Below are 23,409 nucleotides of genomic sequence, written 5' to 3' on the forward strand. Positions count from 1 at the left end.
CAGTATTTTAAATTTTTCAGTATGATTTCTTCTTGAATCATGTGATACTTAGTACCTTTATAAATTGAGTTAAAACATTTAAAATGCATACTGCCGTTATTTAATTACATTTCAGTCAGAGAATACAACTGTTCTCTGCATAACAAGACCCAAAACAGTAGCATGATACAATGGCAGTTATTTTGCTCATGGATCTAGAAGTCGACAGACTCAAAAAGACGGTTCTTCCTCAGGGTTTCTAGGGCAGTTGCAGTCAGATGGTAGTGAGGGTTGGGGTCTCTCAAAGGGTTCTCCATTTACAGGTCTGGTGCCTCGGTTGGGAAATCTCAAACAGCCATGGGCTAAAATGGAGTTCCTCCGACATCAGCCTCTCTCTCTTGTCTTTCCAGTTCTTTCTGCCCATCAGGGACTCAGGATATCCAAACATCTCTCAAGAAAAACTGGCTGAAGCCACATGACCTTTTCTAACCCATTTTAGAAGTAAATCAGAATTACTTGTACCACACTCTCGTCATTGAAGTTCACAGGACCACTTGGGTTCAAGCAGAGGGAACATTGACTCTACTTTTTGAGGAGAAGATTGCAAAAGATTTTCTGCACATGTTTTAGAACCACCACAGTGGTCAGTTGGATAGCACTTTGAAATTTGTTAAGATTTGCTCATTGGCTTAGTTTATGGTCAATGGTTCTTTTGTTTGTGTGGTCTTAGTATTACAGTGTAGAGAATATATGTGTTCTAATCAATGGATTCAGAAATCTACACATGATTATTAAAATGTTTCTATTTTACTTTTTCTTTCTTTTGTCTGCTCAACCTATCCAAAATTATGAGAAGTCTCTAGAAATCACCCACCATGATATTTGTCATTTTCTCCAATTCTACCAATTTTTGCTCTGTAGATTTTGAGGTTATTTTATTCAGGGCACACAGCTTCAGAATCATTTTATTTTAGTCATTAAATGAACTTTTTTAGTGTTGGGTAGCAGCTCTCTTCACCACTTATAGTTCTTTTTGAATTGTAGACTTTTATTTCTGTCTATGTAGCTACCCTAATTTTCTTTTGCTTAATATTTGCCCTGTGTATCTTTTCATATCCTAGTGGTTTTGACGTAGCTCAAGTTAATACATAGCTGGATTTTTATTTTTATCTTCGTTTATGTTTTTATTGGAGACCAACTGATCTCTCAGGGTTGGCTTTTAAGTGGCAACTTGAGACCATTTATATTTATTATTATTACTCATAAATGCTGATCTATTTGGACATTTATGTGTATTTTTAACTTGACCTACTCTCTCCTATATCTTTGTCTTCTGCCTTTCTTACTTCAAAAATTTTAAATCTCTTTGTTTTCTTATTCCACATTTTCCCCCTACTAACTATTTCAGTTCTTTTAAAGATGATTCTTCAGGGGCACCTCGGTGGCTCAGTTGGTTGAGTATCCGATTTGGCTCAGGTCATGATCTCACAGTTCATGAGTTCAAGCCCTACATCAGGCTCTGTGCTGACAGCTCAGAGCCTGGAGCCTGCTCCAGATTCTGTGTCTCCCTCTTTCTCTGCCCCTCCCCTGCTCATGCTCTGTCTCTCTCTCTCTCTCTCTCTCTCAAAAAAAAAAAAAATAATAATAAACATAAAAAAATTTAAAGATGATTCTTGAAATCTTGCTATGCATATTCAATAAACAAATACAAGCACCTTAGAATACTTTAATTATTTATTCCTGACTGTTATCCCTATAATTGTCTTTTTTAAGCCCCCCAAATCAGACGTTATTGTTATTATTATTATTATTATTATTATTATTTCTATTCTCTGCAGTTTTTTTCAGCTTACCTGCATTTTACCAGTTTCTTTGCTCTCCATTCTGTCTTGACTCTCAACCTTTGAGATCATTTTTCCCTTTAAATACATCCTTCAAGATTTCCATTAGTAAAGTTGTATTGATTAGCAACTCCCTCTATTCTTAGTTATCTGAAACTGGCTTTCACATTCATTCTTCAGACTTCTTACACCCACCTTCTTACAGACTTCCTGGACACCCTCCTCCCCACCCCCAACTTGAAGATATTCCCAAGTTCTCTGGCTTGTGTTTTGCTGTTATAAAGTATGCCATCAATTTAACTGTCATTTTCCTCAGGTAATCTTTTCTCACCAGTGCTTTTAAGATTTCTTTTTTTCTTTCTGAAGTATTCTGTAGGTTCACTAAATGGCGCCTAGGTGTGGATTTCTTTGTATTTATTCTGCCTGGTATACTCTGCTTCCTGTACTTGTGGATTTATATCTTTCTTTGGTTCTGAAAAATCCTCAGCCACTACGAAAGTCTTTATATTAACTTCTTCTAGAACACCAAATTGTTTATACTTGACCTTATCATTCAATAGTCCATGTTCTGCTAAACCCTCTTTCATATATATATGTTAATAAGCTTTATATTTTCCAGAAGATATAGGTTCACAGCAAAATTGAGAGGAAGGTACAGAGTTTTTCATTTAACCCCAACCCCTCCAACATATTTGTTTGTTTGCCTTTTATATCCAAGCTGTTTTATATTCCAAAAAAGGCAAAACTGCATAGACAGTAAAAAGATTAGTGGTTGCCACGGGTTGGGAGGGAGGGAAGAATGAATATTAGGTGAAGAACAGAGGACTTAAAAAAATTTTTTTTATGTTTATTTTTGAGAGACAGAGAAAGACCGAGAATGAGAGGGGGAGGGGCAGAGAGAGAGAGAGGGAGACACAGAACCTGAAGCAGGCTCCAGGCTCTGAGCCGTCAGCACAGAGCCTGATGCAGGGCCCTAACTTGTCAACCATGAGATCATGACCTGAGCCGAAGTCAGACTGAGCCACCCAGACACCCTGAAGAACAGAGGATTTTTAAGGCAGTGAAACTACTCTGTATAATACTGTCATGGTAAATATGTGTCATGATACATTTGTCCAAACACATAGAATGTATAAGAAGAGTGAAGCCTCATGTAAACTATGGACACTGAGTGATTATGATGTGTCAGTGTAGGTTCATCCATTGTAGCAAGTGTACCATTCTGGCGGAAGGTGTTGATAATGCAAGAGGTTATGCTGGTTGGAGGCGACAGAAGGTGAAAGAAGAACATGCAACAAAATATCTTGTTCAATTATTGAATGTTATGGGAAATAAAATGTTTACCTAAGAGAACTGTGCAAATGTAGAATATTATTACATCCCAGACAGACTACGTAATGACTTCGATGGAGTGGGGTGTGGTGCAAGAAAACAAGGCAGCCAGCACGTGTGTTTGTCACTTTTTATTAGTTTTGGTAGTTGTTCCAAAAGAGTGTCCCTGCAAGGAAAGGCTTGGATCCAGAGTGTTCTAAGAGTAATATGTTGGGACGGTGGCTGAGTATTCTTTTCTAAGAATTACGATTGTTTTCTTCGAAGAGCGATTAAGTGCATGGAAGTTGGAAAGCCACTCTTATTGAACAGTGAGAAAGAAATCACACAAATGGCGATACCAAGTTTCCATTTTGAAAGTCCGGGGGGGGGGGATGATTACAATCCAAATATAAATGGCAAATCAGAGCAGTGACACAGGAGAAAAAGAGTTCATTTTTAAGAAAGTCATTTGAGTGAAGGCCCTCGCTGCATGGTCCAAATTTCATAAGCAAGTGTAGACACAACACCACATACCTTTTGAGGCCTCAGTGACAGTAGAGGAGGCTTGTCCAGAAAGGAGAAGAGCTTAACTTAGGGATTTCTGAAAAGCGTGGTTCTGGCACGCACTTAGGAAACCAGAGAAACTGGCCCTCGAGGGGAAAGGGTTCTACCCTGTGGCAGGTACAGTCCTGGGATTTGTAATAGCACACTCAATGGGCCACAGTTTGCTATTCTGAATTGCTGTGAGTCATGGTAACCTACAGAACAGATGCTTTTTCCTTTCCAACATTTTGTGTTTAATTAGTAGCGTTTTTAAATGCTGGATGTGTTTAGAACCTCATACAAGGAAGTGAAAATGAACATAAATACAGTGTTACACCGCAGTTCAAGACAAACTAGAACCTAAAGCTGGGGGGACCTGAGAGAACATCCGGTGCAATCCCTTCATTTTACAGTTGAGTAAAGGGGAGACCTGAAATCGTGCTCCCCACTCACATAGTTTGACTCTAAAGACCTGGTCATAATCGTCATTGCAAAGAGAACCAGATTCAAGTTCTTGCTTCCCTAATTATTAGAAGTATGAAATCAAGCGAGCTATGTAACCTCTCTAAGTTGAATTCCTTATCTGTAATAATAATGTTTACCTCCAAATTATATTGTATCTAAAACTTAAAATCCTGAGTTAAATGATCCAGCATCCTTGTTCTGTCATGTAAATTATATCTATTTTTATTTATAGATAATTAATATGTAGTATATTATATATCATATATTTTGTGATATTTTAAAAATAAACTAAGAATAAAGAGATATTATTATGTGAGCAACTCAAGGCCACGGATAGTATCTATGACCAGGTTAGGAACATGATTTATATCAGATCTCTTCCCTAGTCTACACATGCATAGACCTTAGGATCCTCACGGATTCATTTTTTTAAATTTAGATCTGGAGAACTCAGTCCTGAAATTAAGTAGGCTTTTCTGATTTTTTTTTTTACCTTTTATATGTTTTGTCAGCTTACCCCAAAAATGGCAATAATTAGTACAGAAGTAGTTTGTTCAATAATAAAACATTTGTATTAGAGAGATCCAATCTAGTCTGTTCTCTCCCAACAAGTCTTCAAAAACATCAGTCTTCCCCCGTTCATGAGTCTTATTGCTAGGTCTGCTTTAAAAATGTATAATTTGTTGCCTTGCAATTCCCCCAAAATGCATCTTAATTCAACTGAATCCATATCAGATAATTGACTGAATCGGTTATGCATGAAAAGCCAAGCTTGACGACAAACTGCAGCCCCATTCTCCTGTCGGCTATTTAAGTAAGTTAATGATCTGGAGCTGTGTAGGGGTTTCCAGAAATAACACTGTAATGACCAACATGCTGTAGTTAGCAGCTAAGGAAAAGAACTGTTTATTTTTTTCAGGCATTGCTCAAACCCATGCCATAGTATCACTATTGTAGGACCCAGTCTACTGTGAAGAAACACCAACACATGACAACTCAGATGAACGCAAAGCATCTCCTTAGTGGAAACAAACTCATCAGTGATTTCACTCAACTTTTCAAAACTATGGCTGAGAATCTTCTTTGAGCGCATGCTTTAGAATGACATCTGGATATGGATTTAAAAGTCAAAGTAGGAGGAACCACATAAACGGCTCCTTTACTATTTAAAATTTTAATTTTGAGTATAGTTGATACACAATATTACATTGGTTTTAGGTGCACAACATAATGATTCAACTTCTCTCTATCTTACACTATGCTCACCACAAGCGTAGCTACAACGTGTCACCATACAATGCTAGTACAATATCATATTGACTGTATTCCCTTTTATTCCCATGACTTACTTATTCTGTAACTGGAAGCCTATGTCTCCCTTTCCCCTTCACCCGTTTTACCCATTCCCCACCCCCTCCCTCTGACAACCATCCGTTTGTTTTCTGTATTTATAGGTCTGCTTGTTTGTTTGTTTTGTTTTTTTAGATTCGACATATGAGTGCAATCATAGGGTATTCTCTTTCTCTGACTTATTTTACTTAGCATAATGCCCTTTAGGTCCATTCATGGCAAGATGTCATCCTTTTTTTACGGCTGCTCGATACACTATTATATATTTTATACACACACATACACACACCTGCCCCATACCTTCTTTATCCATTCATCTATTGATGGACACTTAGGTTGCTTCCATATCTTGGCTATTATAAATAATGCTGCAGTAAACACTGAGGTGCATATATTGTGTTAAGTTGGTATTTTGTTCTCTTTGGGTAAATACCCAGTAGTGATATTACTGAATTATATGGTATTTCTGGGGGTTTTTTTTCAAGGAACTTCCATACTGTTTTCCACAGTGGCTGTACCAATCTGCATTCCCACTAACAATTTGTGACAGTTCTTTTTTCGTCACATCCTCGTCAACACTTGTTATTTCTTGTCTTTTTGATTTTAGCCATTCTGACAGGTGTGAGATGGTATCTCATGGTGTTTTTGATTTGCATTTCCCCAATGATTAGTGATGTGGAGCATCTTTTCATGTGTTTGTTGGCCATCTGTATGTCTTCTTTGGAAAAGTGTCTATTCAGATCCTCTGCCCATTTTTTAATCAGATTGTTTGGAGGTGTTTTGGTGTTGAATTGTATAAGTTCTTTATATATTTTGGATATTAGCTCCTTATTAGATATATCGTTTGTAAATACCTTCTTCCATTCAGTAGGTTGTCTCTTTATTTCATTGATGGTTTCCTTCACTGTGCAAAAGCTTTTTATTTTGATGTCATCCCACTAGCTTATTTTTGCTTTTGTTTCCCTTGCTCATGTAGAAAACTGTTGCTAACACTAATGTCAGAAATTACTGCCTGTGTTCTAGGATTATGTGTTCAGGTTTCACATTAGGTCTTTAGTCTATTTTGAGCTTATTTTTGTCTATGGTGTTAGAAAGTGGTCCAGTTTCATTATCTTGCATGTAGTTGTCCAACTTTCCCACCACCATTTATTGGAAAGACTGTCTTTTCCTCATTGTGTATTCTTGCTCCTTTGTCATAGATTAATTGACCATATAAGCGTGGGTTTATTTCTGGGTTCTCTCTTCTATTCCATTGGTCTGTGTTTATTTTTTTGCTGGTCCCATGCTGTTTTGGTCACTACATCTTTGTAGTAGATCTTAAAATCTGGGATTGTGATACCTTCAGCTTTGTTCTTCTTTCTCAAGATTGCTTTGGTTTTTTGGGGTCTTTTATGGTTCCACACAAATTTTAGTATTATTTGTTCTAGTTTTGTGAAAAGCGCTGTTGGTAGTTTGATAGGGATTGCATTAAATCTGTAGAGTGCTTTGGGTAGTACGGACATTTTAACAATATTAATTCTTCCAGTCCATAGCCTGAAATATCTTTCCAATAAATGGTTCCTTTGAACAAGATGGTAGAGATCAATACTAAAAATAGTTTTTTGCCCACAAAGCTAAAATCTAAAATGACCATACTGGTGTTGTACTTAGTTCCAGAAAAGTTCTTGGATGTCCCAAGATTTTTTTCTTAGTAGATACATACGTACACACACACACAAACACACACACACACTGCACTTAGAGAGAAGTTGAAAGTTAAAAAGTTTCTCAAAAATTCAATGCCCCTAGGTCTCCATCTGGTACCCTGACCCTGACCCTGCTACCTTTTTTGCAGAGGCTTTGATGGAGTCTCACTCTATGCAAGACAGCTCTATGTGATGTTAGGGCAGATAGAAAAATCAAATAAGACAGCTAGAATATTTGAGTAAAACATGAAACCTATAATTAAAAATAAAGCAAAATATCTCAGACATTAAATGACCTTGTTTTGCAAATTGATTTTGTGTTAGCATTTCTGGCTTCAAATTGTATAGAAGAAACTACTTAAGTAAACGCCTAGTTAATAATTGAAAAAAAACAAATAAGTAAGACCTTTGAATTCTGTTTGAATCTTGTTAATTTTTCTGAGTATCATAAATAAACAAGCTTAAAAGGCAGATGAGAAACTAGTAAAAATATTTTTATAACAAATTACAAATGGTTAATGTTCCTAATATATAAGTAATATTTTTAAATCAGTACCAAAAGACAAAATGCTTCATCGAACAAGAAAGAACTATAGGACTAAATAGGCAATTTTAAAAAATACAACTAGTTAATAAATATGAAAATATTCAACCAGTGTAACAAAAGGACCAGAAACAAAAGAATAGATGCTGTATGATTTCACTTGCGCTTTTTTGTTTGTTTTTTATTTTGTTTTGTTTTGCTTTGTTTTGTTTTGCTGAGAGACAGAGAGAGCAAGCAGGGAAGGGGCAGAGAGACAGGGAGAGAGAGAATCCCAAACAGCCTCCACACTGTCAGCGCAGAGCCTGATGTGGGGCTCAAGTTTACCAACTGTGAGATAATGACCTGAGCTGAAACCAAGAGTTAGACGCTTCAACTACTGAGCCACCCAGGTACCCCTGTGTGATTTCACTTACATAAGGTACTTGGACTAGTCCAGTTGCTAGAGACAGCGAGTAGAACCCTGTCCCAAAGGGCTGGGGGTGGGGGAGCAGACCGGGGACTTGTTGTTAAAGAAATACAAAGTTTCAGTTGGGGAAGATGAGAAAATTCTGGAGACGGATAGTGGTGATAGTTACACAACATTAATGGACGTAATGCTGCTAAACTATACATTTAATAATGGCTAAAGTGGTATATTTTACTACAGTAAAGCAAATTCAGCCAGTTTAGTATGCAAAAAAATGTAGACTTAAACAGTAATGAGATAATACCTTTTTGCTCATTAACATAGCAGTAGGAATGGAAATTATAATGCTGGCAATACTTAAGTGGAGAGAAATGAGAACATTCAAACACTGGTAAAATGTAAGATAGGCACAAAGTTTCTGGGTGACAGTTTAGAAATATGTATCAAATGTCCCAATACCCTGCAGCCTCTTAGTTCAAAGTACATAAGTGAATTTTCTTAAAGAAATTATCATTCTTGCTCTTTTGAAATTTCTTATACAAGAATGTGCAGCAAATAAAATGCTGAAACATTTATTTGCTTATTTTATTTTTTTATTTTATATTATTTTATTATTATTATTATTATTATTATTATTATTATTTTTACATTTATTTATTTTTGGGAGACAGAGAGACAGAGCACAAGTTGGGAGGGGCAGAGAGAGAAGGAGACAGAATCCAAAGCAGGCTCCAGGTTCTGAGCTGTCAGCACAGAGCTCAATGCCAGGCTTGAACCTGCAAACTACAAGATCATGGCCTGAGCTGGAGTTGGACACTTAACTGACTGAGCCACCCAGGTGCCCCTATTTTTTTACTTGAGAGAGATAGAAAGAGAGAGAGAGAGCAAGCAGGGGGAGAGGGACAGAGGGAGAGAGAGAGAGAGAGAGAGAGAGAGAGAGAATCTTAAGCAGGCTACACGCTCAGTGCAGAGCCCAACATGGGGCTCGATCCCACAACCCTGGGATCATGACCTCATGAGTCAGATGCTCAACCAACTGAGCCACCCAGGCACCCCAACATTGATTAATTGATTTATGGAGAAACCCATAAGATAGAATATGAAGCAACTATAAAAAGTCACATTCTTCAGGTATAGTAAATGAAATAAGATAATACAAAACAATAAAACTATGATCCCAATTTTATACAACAAAATATCTGTACTTAAAAACCTGACTGGGAGGACAGACATAAAAATGGAATACAGATGTCTGCAATTATCTCTGGTAGTGCAATTATGAGGAGGTTAACTTTTTTCTTTATACTTTTCCATGTTTTCTAACCTTTCTAGCAATGGATATTTTATAATCATAAAATTTAAATAATAAGAAAGCAAAGGATTAAATATTATTAGTACTCACAAAATAATGTCCATCCTGAGCTTTCAATGAATTATTTGCCTCCAGCCCCCAAACACTATTAAATGTCCGAATAGACAAAGAATCAAAGGATGCCATTAAAATTGGCTAATTTAGGGGCGCCAGGGTGGCTCAGTCTGTTAAGCATCCAACTCTTGATTTTGGCTCAGGTCCAAATCTCAGGGTTTCCTGAGTTCGAGCCCCTCTCTGGCTCTCTCAAAATAAATAAACATTAAAAAATTAAAATAAAATTGGCTAATTCGATGGAAAAGTAGCCCAGTTTCTTTCATGGAGGCAATTTCTACTTTTTTTTTTTTTTTAATACTTATTTTTTGAGAGAGAGAGAGAGACAGAGTGTGAGTCGGGGAGGGGCAGAGAGAGAGGGACACACAGAATCCGAAGCAGGCTCCAGGCTCTGAGTTGTCCACATAGAGCCCCACGTGGGGCTCCAACTCATGAACCGTGAGATCGTGACCTGAGCCCAAGTCAGTTACTTAACCGACTGAGCCACCCAGGCGCCCTGGCAATTTCCATTTTGTATTAGCTTGATCTTTGTGTCTTCAGAGCACACATGAAAGGATCAGAGAAGTCATTGGTGAAGACCAAATGGAAGATGGGAGGGGCAAGAGCTCTGACTTGGTGCCAGAACCCTCTGGGCTCCCTCCTTCCCTGCATGCTGGGCCCCGAGGCCTTGGGCTAATCGTGTACCTGAGCTGCTAAATGAAATTGTCTTTAAAAGGAAACTCTACTGTAAATATTGTAATTATCTCAGGAAAGAGTGTCCGTTGATTTATCAAATCAGGATTGAGATTTCAGTGTATTCAGACCCTCCACTGAACTATTACAGAACTGTATCTGTACCTACTTTGCACCTAAGAGTTTTCTCCTCCAAGCCCTCTCTGCATGTTCTTTTGTTGTTGTTATTTACTGAACAACAACATTTAATGAATGAATGAATTTAATGAACAACGATTATGGAGACATAATCGACATATAACATTAATTTCAGAGTTGAAATATTATATATACATGTATATTATTACAAATTATTATATATATTATATTATAAGTTATTACATATATTATTCTAAATACATTATTATCAAAATTATGTTATTATTATAATATAAATTTATATTATTACATATAAATATTATATATACATGTGTATATATGTATATATTGCAAAATGATCACCACAGTAAATCTAGTTCGAATTGGTCACCACACATAGTTACAAACTGTTCTTTCTTGTGATGAGAACTTTTCAGATCTACTCTCTTAACAGTTTACAGATACCTAGTACAGTGGCTTCAGTCATCATGCTGTATACTCCATCCCCAGGATGTATTGATTCATGTTCATTTTTGCTTCACCAGCACACTGCCTTTTCCGGGGTCTAATAAATAATTGTTGGATGATGAAAGCACTATGCCAGGCTGGTTCATATGGGATTTAAGTGCTTATCTCAAAAGTAGATTTATCTTACATTTATGCACGAACAAGGGACTCCCCACTCCTCTAAAAATATCACTGGTAGACTAGGTCACCTTCCCCATATTTTAAACTTTTAAGTTGTTCAGAAGACATCATCGAAAAAGGTCTGACTGAACAAGAGAGCTACTCTAAATAAAATTTAAAGGGGGTGAATCTATTTCACTGACTAGCCCTCTCTTTTCCTCTTCTTTCCCCATCTGATACCTCCAGCATTGGGGTTTTAAACATTTCTTTTTTTTTTTAATTAAAAAAAATTTTTTAATCTTTATTTATCTTTGAGAGAGAAGGAGAGACCGAGCACGAGCAGGGGAGAAGCAGAGAGAGGGAGACACCTGAGAGAGAGAGAGAGAGACAGAATCTGAAGCAGGCTCCAGGCTCTGAGCTGACCCAGGGCTCGAACTCATGAACTGTGAGATCATGACCTGAGCCAAAGTCAGACGCTTAACTGACTGAGCCACCGAGTTGCCCCTTACACACTTCTGAAAAGGTTAAATACCAGGGTGGACAGTGGGGGAAGAACCCAGACTTGGCCATGGAAACTTAAACATAAGTGTATATTTTAAGGACAATCATTAAATTTCAAATTTAATTATTTTTCTTTTTTAAAAAAATTTTTTTATTAGTTTTCTTTATTTTTGAGAGGCAGAGAGAGACAGAGCGCATGTGGGGGAGGGGCAGAGAGAGAGGGAGACACAGAATCAGAAGCAGACTCCAGGCTCTGAGCTGTCAGCACACAGCCCGACGCAGGGCTCGAACTCACGAACCGTGAGATCAAGACCTGAGCCAAAGTCGGCCACTCAACCAAATGAGCCACCCAGGCGCCCCTTTAGTTATTTCTCTTAATCAAATACTGTTTAAAAATTATTTCCAAAACTTTCTATTATTTGTCATATTTCCTTTGAACATTACAAATAATTTCTTTCCACACTGATTTCACAATGCCCCATTGAACACAAATTATATTACAACATTTTCCAAACTCAGGCAGCTTTGAGTTCCTGTGGGAGAGAAATACATTTCCAAAGACACTGCTTGCTTCATATCACTAGAGCAGAGGTTTAAACCAGTTGCCCTGGAGCTAAATGAAGCTCAAAGTTGCAATTACTTGGAATTAGTTTAGATTTTTAAGTAGTTGCCAGCATCTAGAAATTGGGAGGCTTGAAATAAAATTATAGAAAGCTAGGAGGCTCTTGAAAAATCTTTAAACCCAGAACCATGGGGTAGCTGTGTTAACACAGGCCAACAATCAAGTGAGCCTGAGTGATCCTGCCCCCTTGGGGAGAGCTGGCTTCCCCAGGCCTCCCCACCCCACTGTGGCTTGCTTTCCTCACCAGTGTTATCTGCCTGAGTGTCTGTAGACATTTGAGTTTTTTTTTAAAAGATGCATTATAGTGGCAGAAAATGCTAGAGGATGTCCTTGGGCAATATCAATGGTATCTAATCTTAATCATTAATATAGAGTAGGAGCCAGAGTCACTTAGTTTTCTGTCATTTAGGATGTGATTTTTCTTGCCTTGATAACACACAGTGGAATGTGAAAACATCCACACGATAGGATATCCCAGGGAACAGCTTCCATGAACCTGATGACCAAACTCAGAACATGGCAGCAAGTCAGCAGCACAGGCCCTTGTTCTTGTGTCGAATTGTGGCAACAAAACCTGGTGTAATTTGTGATGGTTTTTTCTTGTCATGGGTTGAAGGGGTTTGGAGGACAATAGACTGCTGGTGGGGAAATGGACCACTTAATCCCTGCCTCTCAGAGTCCAGTGTTTCAATACCCAATGTCAGTTAACACAACTTAGCCAACAAGCCTAGTCTACTGTCATCTGCCTACAACAGAAGAAATGAAACGTGGGGTGATGAGTTGAAGGCTAAATGAAGGGGAAGGAGTCGGCACTATCCCGGGACCCTCTTTCATCTGGTAAAGCACCGCTGTTTGTTGATACTCTTAATGACTTTTCCACTCCTTCCTTCCCCTAGTTTGTAGAGGTGCCTTAGATTCATCAAGGTTAAAGTCAAGATCTCATTTTGTTTTGTTTTAGTCTTCTCCTGGATGACTATTTAAATAGAAACCTCATGTTTCTGTTTGATGTGCCCCCTTAGTAATAGTAATAATAAGGGCTAACATCACCAAGTGCTTATTATGTGCTGAGCACTTAGGTGCATTACCCTATTCAATCCTCATTAAAAACCTCAGAAGATAGGCACTAGTTCAACCTCCTTTTTTAAAGATGAAGATACTGAAGTTTGAGAGGCAATATAATGTATTCCTCACTTGGCTATTAAGTGGCCCGACCAGAAAAGTCCTGCTTTCAACCACTGTTGTACAGGTGCGGCAGCCTTCAAAATGTAGCACATCCATTTCTATTAAAAGTAAGAATTAAAACGATGAAAAGTGGGATTTGGCTCAGGACACAGGCTGTGGATAAACCAAAGAATGGAAGAAGGTGAAGAGATTCAGTGAAGGCCACATGCAAAACAATACCTCACCAAGGATAATGTTTTTGGAGTTATTAGTACTATTAGATGATGAGAAATCCATGTTACAGGAACCTCTAGAGAAATGTGATGAAATTAGAGAAGATCCAGAGAAGGCATCATCAATAATCAAGGAGAAAGGAATGGAGTTTGAGCAAGAAGAGGTGAAAAGATTAGCATGTTTTATTCTCAGATACTTAGTGGGGGTGGTTGTATAGGGATTGCACAAACTCCTAGAAACCTAATTAAATTGAATGTAACTTCACCCAACTACTAGTAAACATTAAGAAATTATTCTGAGAGTTAATATGCTTTGGGGGAGATGCTTAGAATATCTGTATTTTTAGAGTTTGGATTTTTAATAAATAAGGGAAATTAGTATGTTTAGGAGGTGCATTCCTATTTTCTAAGTTTAAAGTACACACTACTGCCTGAGTGGTCTTTTCAAAATTGCAGATCTGGCCAGTGGATGCCTTCATCCATTAAAATGGCTTCTCACTATCAATAACTGGAAAGGATGAAACAATCCTTAACACAGTCACGCAGGGAATTGAAAAGTTCTTGCCCTTACTTTTCCAGCCTCCCCTGGAATCACACTCCACCTTGCTGGCAACTGTGGGCATTTTGACGGTTCCCCCAGCATCCAAACTTCAGAGGGCAGCTCTTCTTGCCTTCTTGGACTCTACTTTCTGGACATTCACAGCACCTCTTTTTCACATGCCCCCTTGTTGCTTCCCCACCAGATGTAAACTCTGAGCAGGCAGAGGTGGGCAGACCCTTGCCTACTTTGGTGTCCCCAGCAGTTGTAAGTAGGTAAAAGCCCTAGAAATACCTGTTGAATAGAAACCCAAACCTGCAAGGCCACTCTCCAGAGCCAGCATTCTGATTTGGGTACATTAGAGAGCCAGTGGTAGAATTAGCATTTTTATTGCTTTTAAAAAACTGGAGTGAAAAAGTGTCTTCTGTATGTCTTCTATATTTTAAATCATAATTAAGACAGACTAGTCTCCCATTTGCATTTAACCCTATTTAAAGAGACCTTCCCACAACTCCTCTCTCCCCTCCCTTCCTTTATGTATCTCCATCCAAGACACTATTAAATATTTCATTTATTTGCTTCATTTATTGTGCATCTTCCCCACTAGGAAGTAAATTTTAGTAGGGAAGAGAAGTTTCTCTTTTTTGCTCACTGCCATAGTTCCAGAGCCTCGAACAATGTTTGGCACATAATAAATGCTCTTGATGTATTTGTTGAATGAATGAGTTTAATAGTTTTCTTTGACCAGAGGTAATAGACAGAAAGCACCAATTAGCCCCAAAGTAATGCAACCCCAGTCTGAATTTTTAAATATCTTTCAGAGGTTGTATTCACTTGTGATCTTTAAAAATGAGGCTTTCCATTATATCAGGGGCCCTCATATTACAGTGTATCAGAATCACCGAAGGATTTGTAAAAGTGCAGATTATCACCATCAGAAATTATTCTCTGGTGGGGCTCCTGGGTGGCCCAGTTGGTTGAACGCCAACCTCAGCTCAGGTCACGATCTCACAGTTCATGAGTTGGAGCCCTGCGTCAGGCTCCGTGCTGACAGCTCAGAGGCTGGAGCCTGCTTCGGATTCTGTGTCTTCCTCTCTCTGTGTGCCTCCCCAATCATGCTCTGTCTCTCTCTCTCTCTCTCTCTCAAAAATAAATAAATATTTTTTAAAAATGATTCTCTGGTATATTCGACTGGTCCTACCAGTTAGTTACAGGAGGTGCACTTAGTTGAGGCCCAAGGTCCGTAGTTTGGAAAACACTGTGTACACAATAGACTCAACACGTGCTGAGTAAAAACCCAATCCCTCTGTAGAGCAGTGATAATTACTTACACTTGTCCTGTACCCCTGCAAGCTTTCGCAATGAATGATGACTGTCCAAGGGACAGGTATTCTTCTTCCCATTCTAGATTCATCCCTACCTCCCTGATTCCCCGCCTTTCTGCAAATTTATGCGGTTCCCGCATAATGTGAGGCAGAATCCTAGAGATAATTTTAAGTGTGCAAAGCCAACAAGAAAAAGAGGGAAAGTGCGCGATATCGCAGAGTCCAGCTCACGCTTCCCCCGCAAGTAAATGCCTCGAGGCTACAGCCTTTGCCTTCACCCCGGAGGCCCACAATTGAACAGTTCGGGAAGCTTCCCCCTGCAGACGTGGAGGCCAGAGGAAAACATTCCAGCCCCGGGCCGTGGAGGCGCGGGGGCGGGGCCGAGGGGGCGGGGTCAGGGGACGGCCAGAGGCTGTGGCTGGCTCTCCTGCTGCCTGGAGGAGGTGACGGGCGGAGCAACAAGGGGCGGGGTCTGGGGCGGGGCCTCGGACCTGAGGACCGTCAGAAGCTGCGGCCCACTACTTAGGAGGCGCGGAGGAGGCCACGCTGCCCAGCCTAGACCCTCCCCTCGGGGGCGGGCCCTGCGGGAGGGCGCGGCCGGAGAGGCGCGCGGGAGGCAGAGCGCTCCAGCAGCTGGAGCGAAGGCGCTTAGCTCCTGACCCGGCCATGGCCGAACTTCTCAACAGGAGCAACCGCTCCCGTGCTTCTTGCCCCTCTCCCTGAGCTCTCTCTCCCTTTGACCTCTGGAAAACGCCGAGTTCTTTCTGGGGCCGTGGCGAGGGGTGCGGAGCGGCGAGCAAGGATGCGCTAAGAACCGCCAGCGCGCGTGTCTCGGGTGCCGCCGTGGGTGCAGGCGCGGGAGTTGAGCTGCCTCGACTTCCCCACCGCGCTCCCGCAACCCCCCGCCGCTGTTGATGTGCAGGGAGAAGCCGGACATCATGATCCTAACACGTAAGCTAGACTTGTGCCTTGCCGTCGGGCCAGCTGCGGGAGCCAGCTGCGGAGGGGACTCGCCGCGGAGGAAATGTCACCCCGCCTTGTCAAGTCGGTGCCTGTCGTTCTGTGCTTTTAAAAGGCTTTCCGAGGAAGCTCGGGACCGAGTCGCCCAAATTTCTCGGAGTGGAGGAGGTGGAGTGTGGGAAAAACGAGCGTCATGGTTTGGGGAGGGAGGTCTTAATTTCGGGTAACGACTCCTGGCAGCTCACTGCTACGGGGTCACGGGACGGCGCGCCCGGTGGGCTCCTGGAAGGGCTGGGGGGCGGGGGCAACCGCGACTAATGAACTGAAGCCCACGCTAACTTCCCGCTGGGGCTGTGGGTGCACACCCGGCGGGGGCACACGGAGGGCCGGCTGCCAGCCCGGCCGCGCCGGCGGCCCTGCTCTAAGTCCCAGGCGAAGGGCTCTGGTTCCCAGAGGCGCTGCGCGACCGCCTTTCCGGGGACGTTCGGGGCTCCGTGACTACAGCCCTTCACTATACAAGTCCGAAATCGGTGTGGACTCCCTGAGAGTTTATTATTTGGGGATGTTCAGGCCGCAGTGACCCTTGAAAATGGTTGTTGTTTTTTGTAACTGCTTGAAAGTAAATTGAGGAAAAATTATTGTTTTAATTTCAAACGGTTTTTGCTCAAATATTTTCAATGCTGGAAAGTAATTCAGACTTAGAAAGGGTTTTGGTGGCTGCTGGCCCCTGGAGAGGGTTGCAAGCCCCTTGGCTTACGTGTGAGGGGCGCCTGCTGGGAAGGTTGCCGGGTGCCTTCACGTGCTGGGGCGTTGAATCGGGTTTCCTAAAATGCGGGGTGGAGATGCCCACGCCCTTGTCTCCGGAGGAGGCGCCAGCGCGGGGCGAGTCCCTGGGCCGGCGAGAGGAAGGAAGGAAGCACGCCCGACTTTTTGCGTAGCGAAGTCACGGCCTTTGGGAACGCTGCCCCACGCTGCCTCTGTGTCCCTGTCCCCATCTCCGACGTCACCGGCTGAGACTTTGATCCTTCCGAAGGAGTTTCTCCCCTGGCCACAGCAAATTGGCCCTGCCACGTGTAATTTGCAGATTATGCAAATCCGCTCATTTTTCCGGCGTACATCCCCTGTTGCGTGCGAGGGGAATCAAAACAGACCAGGGTGAGCCTGGCGAAGTAGGAACCCTAGGTCCGCAGCCTGTTCGCTGGGCGCATCTGGGAAGTGTTGAGACCTCTCTGCACCTCCTTCGTCTGCAACTTGGGGGTAATAACTGTATTTACTACGCGAGAAGGTTGTGGGGAACAAATGAGCTAATACAAGCGTTTAGTACCGTGCCTGGTATTGATGGTTCACAAATTCCCAATTTGTGCTGATCACTGTGGAAGGAAACTCCTGCATATAGTTATTAATCTGCACCTCGGCGAAGAAAACCTTGCCTCACCCTAGTGTTGAGTGAGCCTTTTTACACCCAACATAGCAAACGGTTCATTCTCAGGATTCAGAAGCTCTTTCGGGCCTCGTTGGTGCGGTGGAGCAAAGCAGCCTAGGCACAGCCCTCCACTACAGAAAGATTCGTGAGGGTGGCATGTATGACGCATTTGGGTAGAAAAAAATCACAGCTCTGGTGAAGGTAGAATACTGAGTCTCAAATTACATTTTTTTTTTCCCAAACTGTTTGCCGAAGGGATGAGGGAAAATAATAGCCCGGCAGAACTCTGAATGTAAATCTATCAGCAGCTCCAAGAGGTTGACTAATTCGGCATCCATCTGGACTGCAGGCTGGTCCTCCACAGAGATAATTTGCAGACCATAAGTGTGGAATTAATGGAGGCACCCAGTGCCATCTTGGCTTGCAGACTGTAGCAGATGGCCAGAGGGGTGCCCTGAAAGTCAACAGCCCCCCTAATAGAAGAACTGAAGTCCTGGGGAATGAGTGTCAAATAGCTAGCAGATGTGCGTTCAGAAGTTATTTCAAGACATTTTCTGAGAAAATGTTGGCAATTGCATGTATTAACTTTTTATTGTGGCACGCCAGATTTACAGCGTGGCCCGAGCCTGGCTGCATATTTTTTTCATTAGCACTACTGTTCAGTGTTTAAAATGAAGCACAGCAGACTGACTTTCTCTCCCAGCTGCTCTAAAAGTTTGCTTTTGACCAAAAGAAGAAAAATTAAAAAAGAGAGAGAGAGATTTTATTTTACTTCTAGCTGAGTGACACCTTACACACCAAGCTGGCCAGAAACTCAAGAACAGGGACTGACTTTGTTTCCTGACTCCACGGGATCAAAATAAGTAGCTTCCCACTTGAATCTTTCCCTAGAGTGGATGAGAAATATGGTTTCAGTGACTTAATCTGTGACTTTAACTTACCAATTTCAGATCTTATGAGAAACACCACTTACTCCTTCAGAGTGAAAAGGTCGAACAGTTAAGCAATTGACTATGGCCAATTGAAGGCAGCGTTCCAGGTTTTCATCCATTAGGCCAGCCAGAGGATTTTCCTAGAGTTGTGGAGGGAAGGTGAGAGGCCAGTTGCCCTTTAACCTAAAGCCTTGTTTTGTTTCTTATTTTGTTATTGTTCAATACTATAGTTCAAAGAACTGAGCAAAATTTAAGGGTGTTTTTCCATTAAAAACGGATATTTGGTTGCTTTTGGAAAATATACCAGATTAATAGGAAAACATGTTACGATTAAACGAGTTATGACTGTAAAGTGAGTGAAAAAAATGTATGTAGTACTTAAACTCTTAACCAGCGTGGGGCTTAGAGGGGATATGGGAGGCCCCATGAAGATGCCCTCCAGTCAGAGTCTTGGTGGGATTCCAAGAGGTGGTTCGAAATACAAAAATAAGTACTTGACTTTCCCTTGGTGTCCCTGTGGAGATTTTAAGCCATGATGCAATGTTAACATGAGAGTGGTTATTTTTATGACCGAGGCAGGTAAATATGCTACTTGAAAATATTCAGGAAAGGGCGATTTGGTCCAGAAGAATGGGGGCATCCAAAGTACAGTGGGTGAAGTGAATCGTGCATTTTTGAGGAGAGCCTTGTGCTGGACAGGATGGTCCAGTATTGTAAACACGAGTTTCTCATGCTTAACTCTCCTTCCTAGCAACAGGAAGACGGAAATGAGGCCATGCAAAAAAAAAAAAAAAAAAAGCCCCTGAAGGGCTCCAGACAATACTTGACCCACCCTAGCATTTTCCCTGTACAGCCAGAAGACTTGCAAAAGTAAAAATAACTTCAGATGTTTCCCCTTCCTCTCTGGATATTGCCACATCACTAAAGACCGAATTCTTAGAGCTTTAGAACACCCTAGTCAAACCTGGCCCCGAAGTGTAATGGACATCAAGGCTCACGTCATGCCAAGCCTGTTCTCAAAATTATAAAGCAGACCTGGGGAGAAAGGTGATCTTGATTTTTTGTTCGCATAGTTCAGTGATTAGAAGTCTAAGAGTTGGGATCCAGTAGAGGAGAGAATTTAATTTCTAAACATGGTGATTCCTGAGTTTCATCGAGTGCTCATTTTAACAGGATTTGTCCTTAAACTCTGGAGTTGTGGGGATACCATGCAAAGGAATGATGTGCATGGCATTTAGGACCTCAAAAGTGTAGGACCTAGCAAGTGGTTCCTTGCTGTGGTTATCAGGGGGGACTGATGCCCAGCCATAAAGCGTTAACATCCAAACACTGTGTCCCCAAAAAGCGCAGTCCCCAGTTCGTCTTGTGAAATTAAGAGGAAAATGCTTTTCTGGAGTGGTGTCCACAATTGTCCTTCTATCAGGAATCCCGAGACTTGTGGGTCTTCCTCTTTTAAGAAAGACAGTGCTGTAAGATTAAAATTTGCTTTATGGGAGTGGGTTGCTGGTAGGAGTGCAATCAGTGGTGTCTTCTTTCAACCTCAAATTAGTCAGAAATCTAATTAATGGAAAGGGGGGAAGATTCCCAGCCCAGAAGGGCTCTTCCTGTCTGTCTGCCCTTTTCCTTGTGCGATCCTGTGTTGTTGTTAAGGATTATCATGATCAATGATAAGGAGTAGGGAGTGGTCCTGCTGGGGATTCTTTAATTAGGTCTACTCTGTCTTAACTTTTTTTTCACTCTACCTTCCTTGCTGTGGTGCACGGGAAGAAAGGCTTGCGTGTATATTAGTGTGTATAGTCTTCTCGTCTCCCACAAGGAATAGTCACCCTTCTCTAGTATGAACGCCCCTTTTTAATTTTTGTAAAAAACCCACAGACTTTTGACAGGATGGTAATAATATTATAGAAGCTAAAATTTCTCACGTACTTTGCCCTTATTGCACGTTTAACCTTCACCTCGGCGGCTCCAGAAAGACCCATGTGATTATTCCCCTTTTACAGATGAGGAATCCGAGGCTCGGGAGCGTTCCGTTCCTTGCGGAAGGTCGCTGGCTGTACATGGCCGAGCTAGGATTCCAACCAGGTGTGCATGGCTGTCACGTGCAATTGAGGGAGATATGCTTGGCTTGAGTTGATTCAATTTAGGAAACAGTATTTGGTGGCTTTGTAGAGCCTTGCAGTTACTTTGCAGTGTCCTAAGGGACTCACATAGGGCTGTAATCTTAGGGTCCAAAGTTGACAAATTAGTGGTTTCTGTGTCCCCCCTCTGGGGCGCAGTGAATGGAGACTTGAGCTTTTGTCTTTAACGTTTGGGGAAGGAATCTGGGATTCCATTTTCTAGCTTCCATGGACTATAGTGAATAATGCTCTCTTGAGGGAAAGTATTTTAAAATAATATTTCTAAGGGAAAATTCTCTTCCAGATGTCAGTGAAAACATTTGAGTAGCATCTTGAAAATGACTGCCTATTAAGAGATAATGTTGTTGGAAATGTCCTTGCTAGCGTTAAAGCGGGAATTGAGGGAATTGATTTCTCTTAGGCGTTCATCCTTGTTTTGTTTTGTTTTGTTTTGTTTTTTTAGTTTGCTGCTGAACTGAGTTTCATAGTAGAAGGTATACTCCTTTTCCATTCATAGAAACCTCTGCTTGGTGGCCTTTTCATGTCTTACCCCCCTCCTGTTCCCAGGAGGAAAATCAAAAACTAACTGAAGGCTGAGGTCAGTGAAGCTGGAGTCCTCAGATGCCTTTGACACCTCCCATCCACATTTTGTTCTCTTCCCGCCCCACCTTTGAGTGTCCCGCAGAGAGGATTGCAGGCTGCTTCCTGAAGCTTGTCAGAAAGGCGCCTTCCTTCTTGCAGGAGTCTCTAGAGGATGTCTGAGGGACAGAAGTTTTCCACACCCTGAGGTTGTAGCATTTCCCAGGCTGCAGCGCTGAGGAAGCCATGGAGGAAGGGACCTCGGAGGTGAGATGGCCTGTGGCCCATGACTGAGCTGCACTACAGCCATGCCTTGCCCTTTGTCACACACAGGTGACAGAGTAGATAGAAGACGCTAAAATTCTGAAATCATCTTCACTCCCGAGTCTGGAGAAACTATAAACTCACAAGGGGACAGTCTCCGTACAACTCCCATTTTCATAGATTAGCACGAAAAACAGATCTTCCGTGATGCATGCACATTTCTAAAAGTCATTTCATGGGAAATTCCCGAACTTTGCAAAGGCAGCCTGGAAAAACATTGCCTCTTCCCTGGTGAGGGGCAGCCGAGATGCCTGGAAATTCAGTGACTAGTCCAAGGTCATATGTGCTTCAGACCTCTTCCTGCCTGCGTGTGTGAACAAAATGGGTTATAGCAACAAAATGAGGATCTTAATGTGTTTGTAGGAAAATGTATCCATATAAAAGCAGAAGACTTCCTAAACTAAAGAGATGTATCGGAACCAGCTTTGACCATTAGATTGTGTGTGTCTGGGGGACTGGTTGTCACCAGCATTTTTAATGAAAATAATTCTTTAGCTGACCTAGAAGACAGTAGTCCTAATTTTTTCTTACACTTTGTGGCACAAAACTGAGAACATCAAATCCAATAGTGTTTTCTGTTTGAGGTTAGACGTAGGAATGCCTAACAGCCGCTCTATTTACCAGTTGCTTCCATGTTTTTTATTTTCATTGGTCTTTGTGTAGGGCAACTTGATGCTTCATTATATTCTTGCTTTCTTTTTTCTTGCTGTCAGCATGGACTAAAACCTGAGTGGACAGTTTCTTTAGAATTCCTTACTGTTCCCTCTATTTCTAATTTGCTGCCATTTGCACAGTATTTCTATTTCCTGCCCTATGGCACTATAGAACTTGGGACAAAACCAAAGATTGGGGTTGGAGGTTACTTAGTAGAATAAGCTTTGCTCACATGTAATGAAAGAATTGATGTGCCTGCGAACCTTTCATCATGGAGATGGGGGGTTGGCTACTTTAGGTTTATAACTAGGTATTTTGCCTTGAATCATAAGTTACAAAGGAAGTGGATTATATAATCTTAAAACATCTGCTTCGTTTTATGAAAAAATGAGACTCAGAAAAATAAGATCCCTTAAAAGTATGTTATTTAGATTGTTTCCTTTCTTGAAATTGGCTTCTTAATCTATGCAATTATTATCTTTAAAGGGTTTAGTATTTTAAGAGCTATTTCAAATCATTTTTCTTAGCAATGCATGGTTGCAAATGCATAAGTATTTGATACAGAATACTAGAAATGTGGGTGCATGCTTGTATGTAAACCAAAGGGTTTTCAATCCCACCCCACATAGAAAGGAAATAGAAAAATGTGGTGATGCTGTATCCATTTCCTTAATAGTTTATTTTCATTTGTGCTGGGTAGTAAGTGCCAGTTTTTGATTAGCTGAAAGATATTTTCTGTTCCTGGAAATAACTGGGTCAGTTTAAGTCTGGATACCTGAGAGAGCCATGTCAACCATGGACTCAAATTAATGCAGAGCTGTTTGCCTTTGGGAGGGATGAGCACATATTTTTTGATGTGATAAAACAGTATTTTGTAAACACTTGAACTAAATGATCCCCAAAGGGGATGTCAATTGATTTAATTTCTGCATTGCTGGAGTGTCTCTTCATGTGCATAATACCAGGTATAGGCTTGCAGGGTGCGTCTCTCATGGTTTCCTTTTTTTAAGGCAAAACCTTATATTAAGTTGTCATCACATCACTGGGGGAAAAATG

At 41.3% G+C, this 23,409-nt stretch overlaps 1 protein-coding gene across 9 annotated transcripts in view; it reads left to right on the plus strand.

The window, feature by feature from the left end:
* DLC1 (DLC1 Rho GTPase activating protein) overlaps positions 1-23,409 on the plus strand; it is a 423,086-nt gene that overhangs the window by 360,668 nt on the left and 39,009 nt on the right. Inside the window, exon 1 of one of the 9 annotated variants that reach the window (XM_027077280.2) lies at positions 16,001-16,492. The exons of 7 other annotated variants lie outside the window; for them this stretch is intronic. In XM_027077280.2, coding sequence (XP_026933081.2) covers positions 16,279-16,492 — 214 coding nt within the window. In that variant the 5' untranslated portion in view covers positions 16,001-16,278. Of the gene's footprint in view, positions 1-16,000; positions 16,493-23,409 lie in introns of those variants that run through there. One more of the 9 variants, XM_027077277.2, reaches the window with a different exon arrangement.

Source organism: Acinonyx jubatus, chromosome B1 (genome assembly GCF_027475565.1).
Source record: "Acinonyx jubatus isolate Ajub_Pintada_27869175 chromosome B1, VMU_Ajub_asm_v1.0, whole genome shotgun sequence".
Taxonomy (NCBI): domain Eukaryota; kingdom Metazoa; phylum Chordata; class Mammalia; order Carnivora; family Felidae; genus Acinonyx; species Acinonyx jubatus.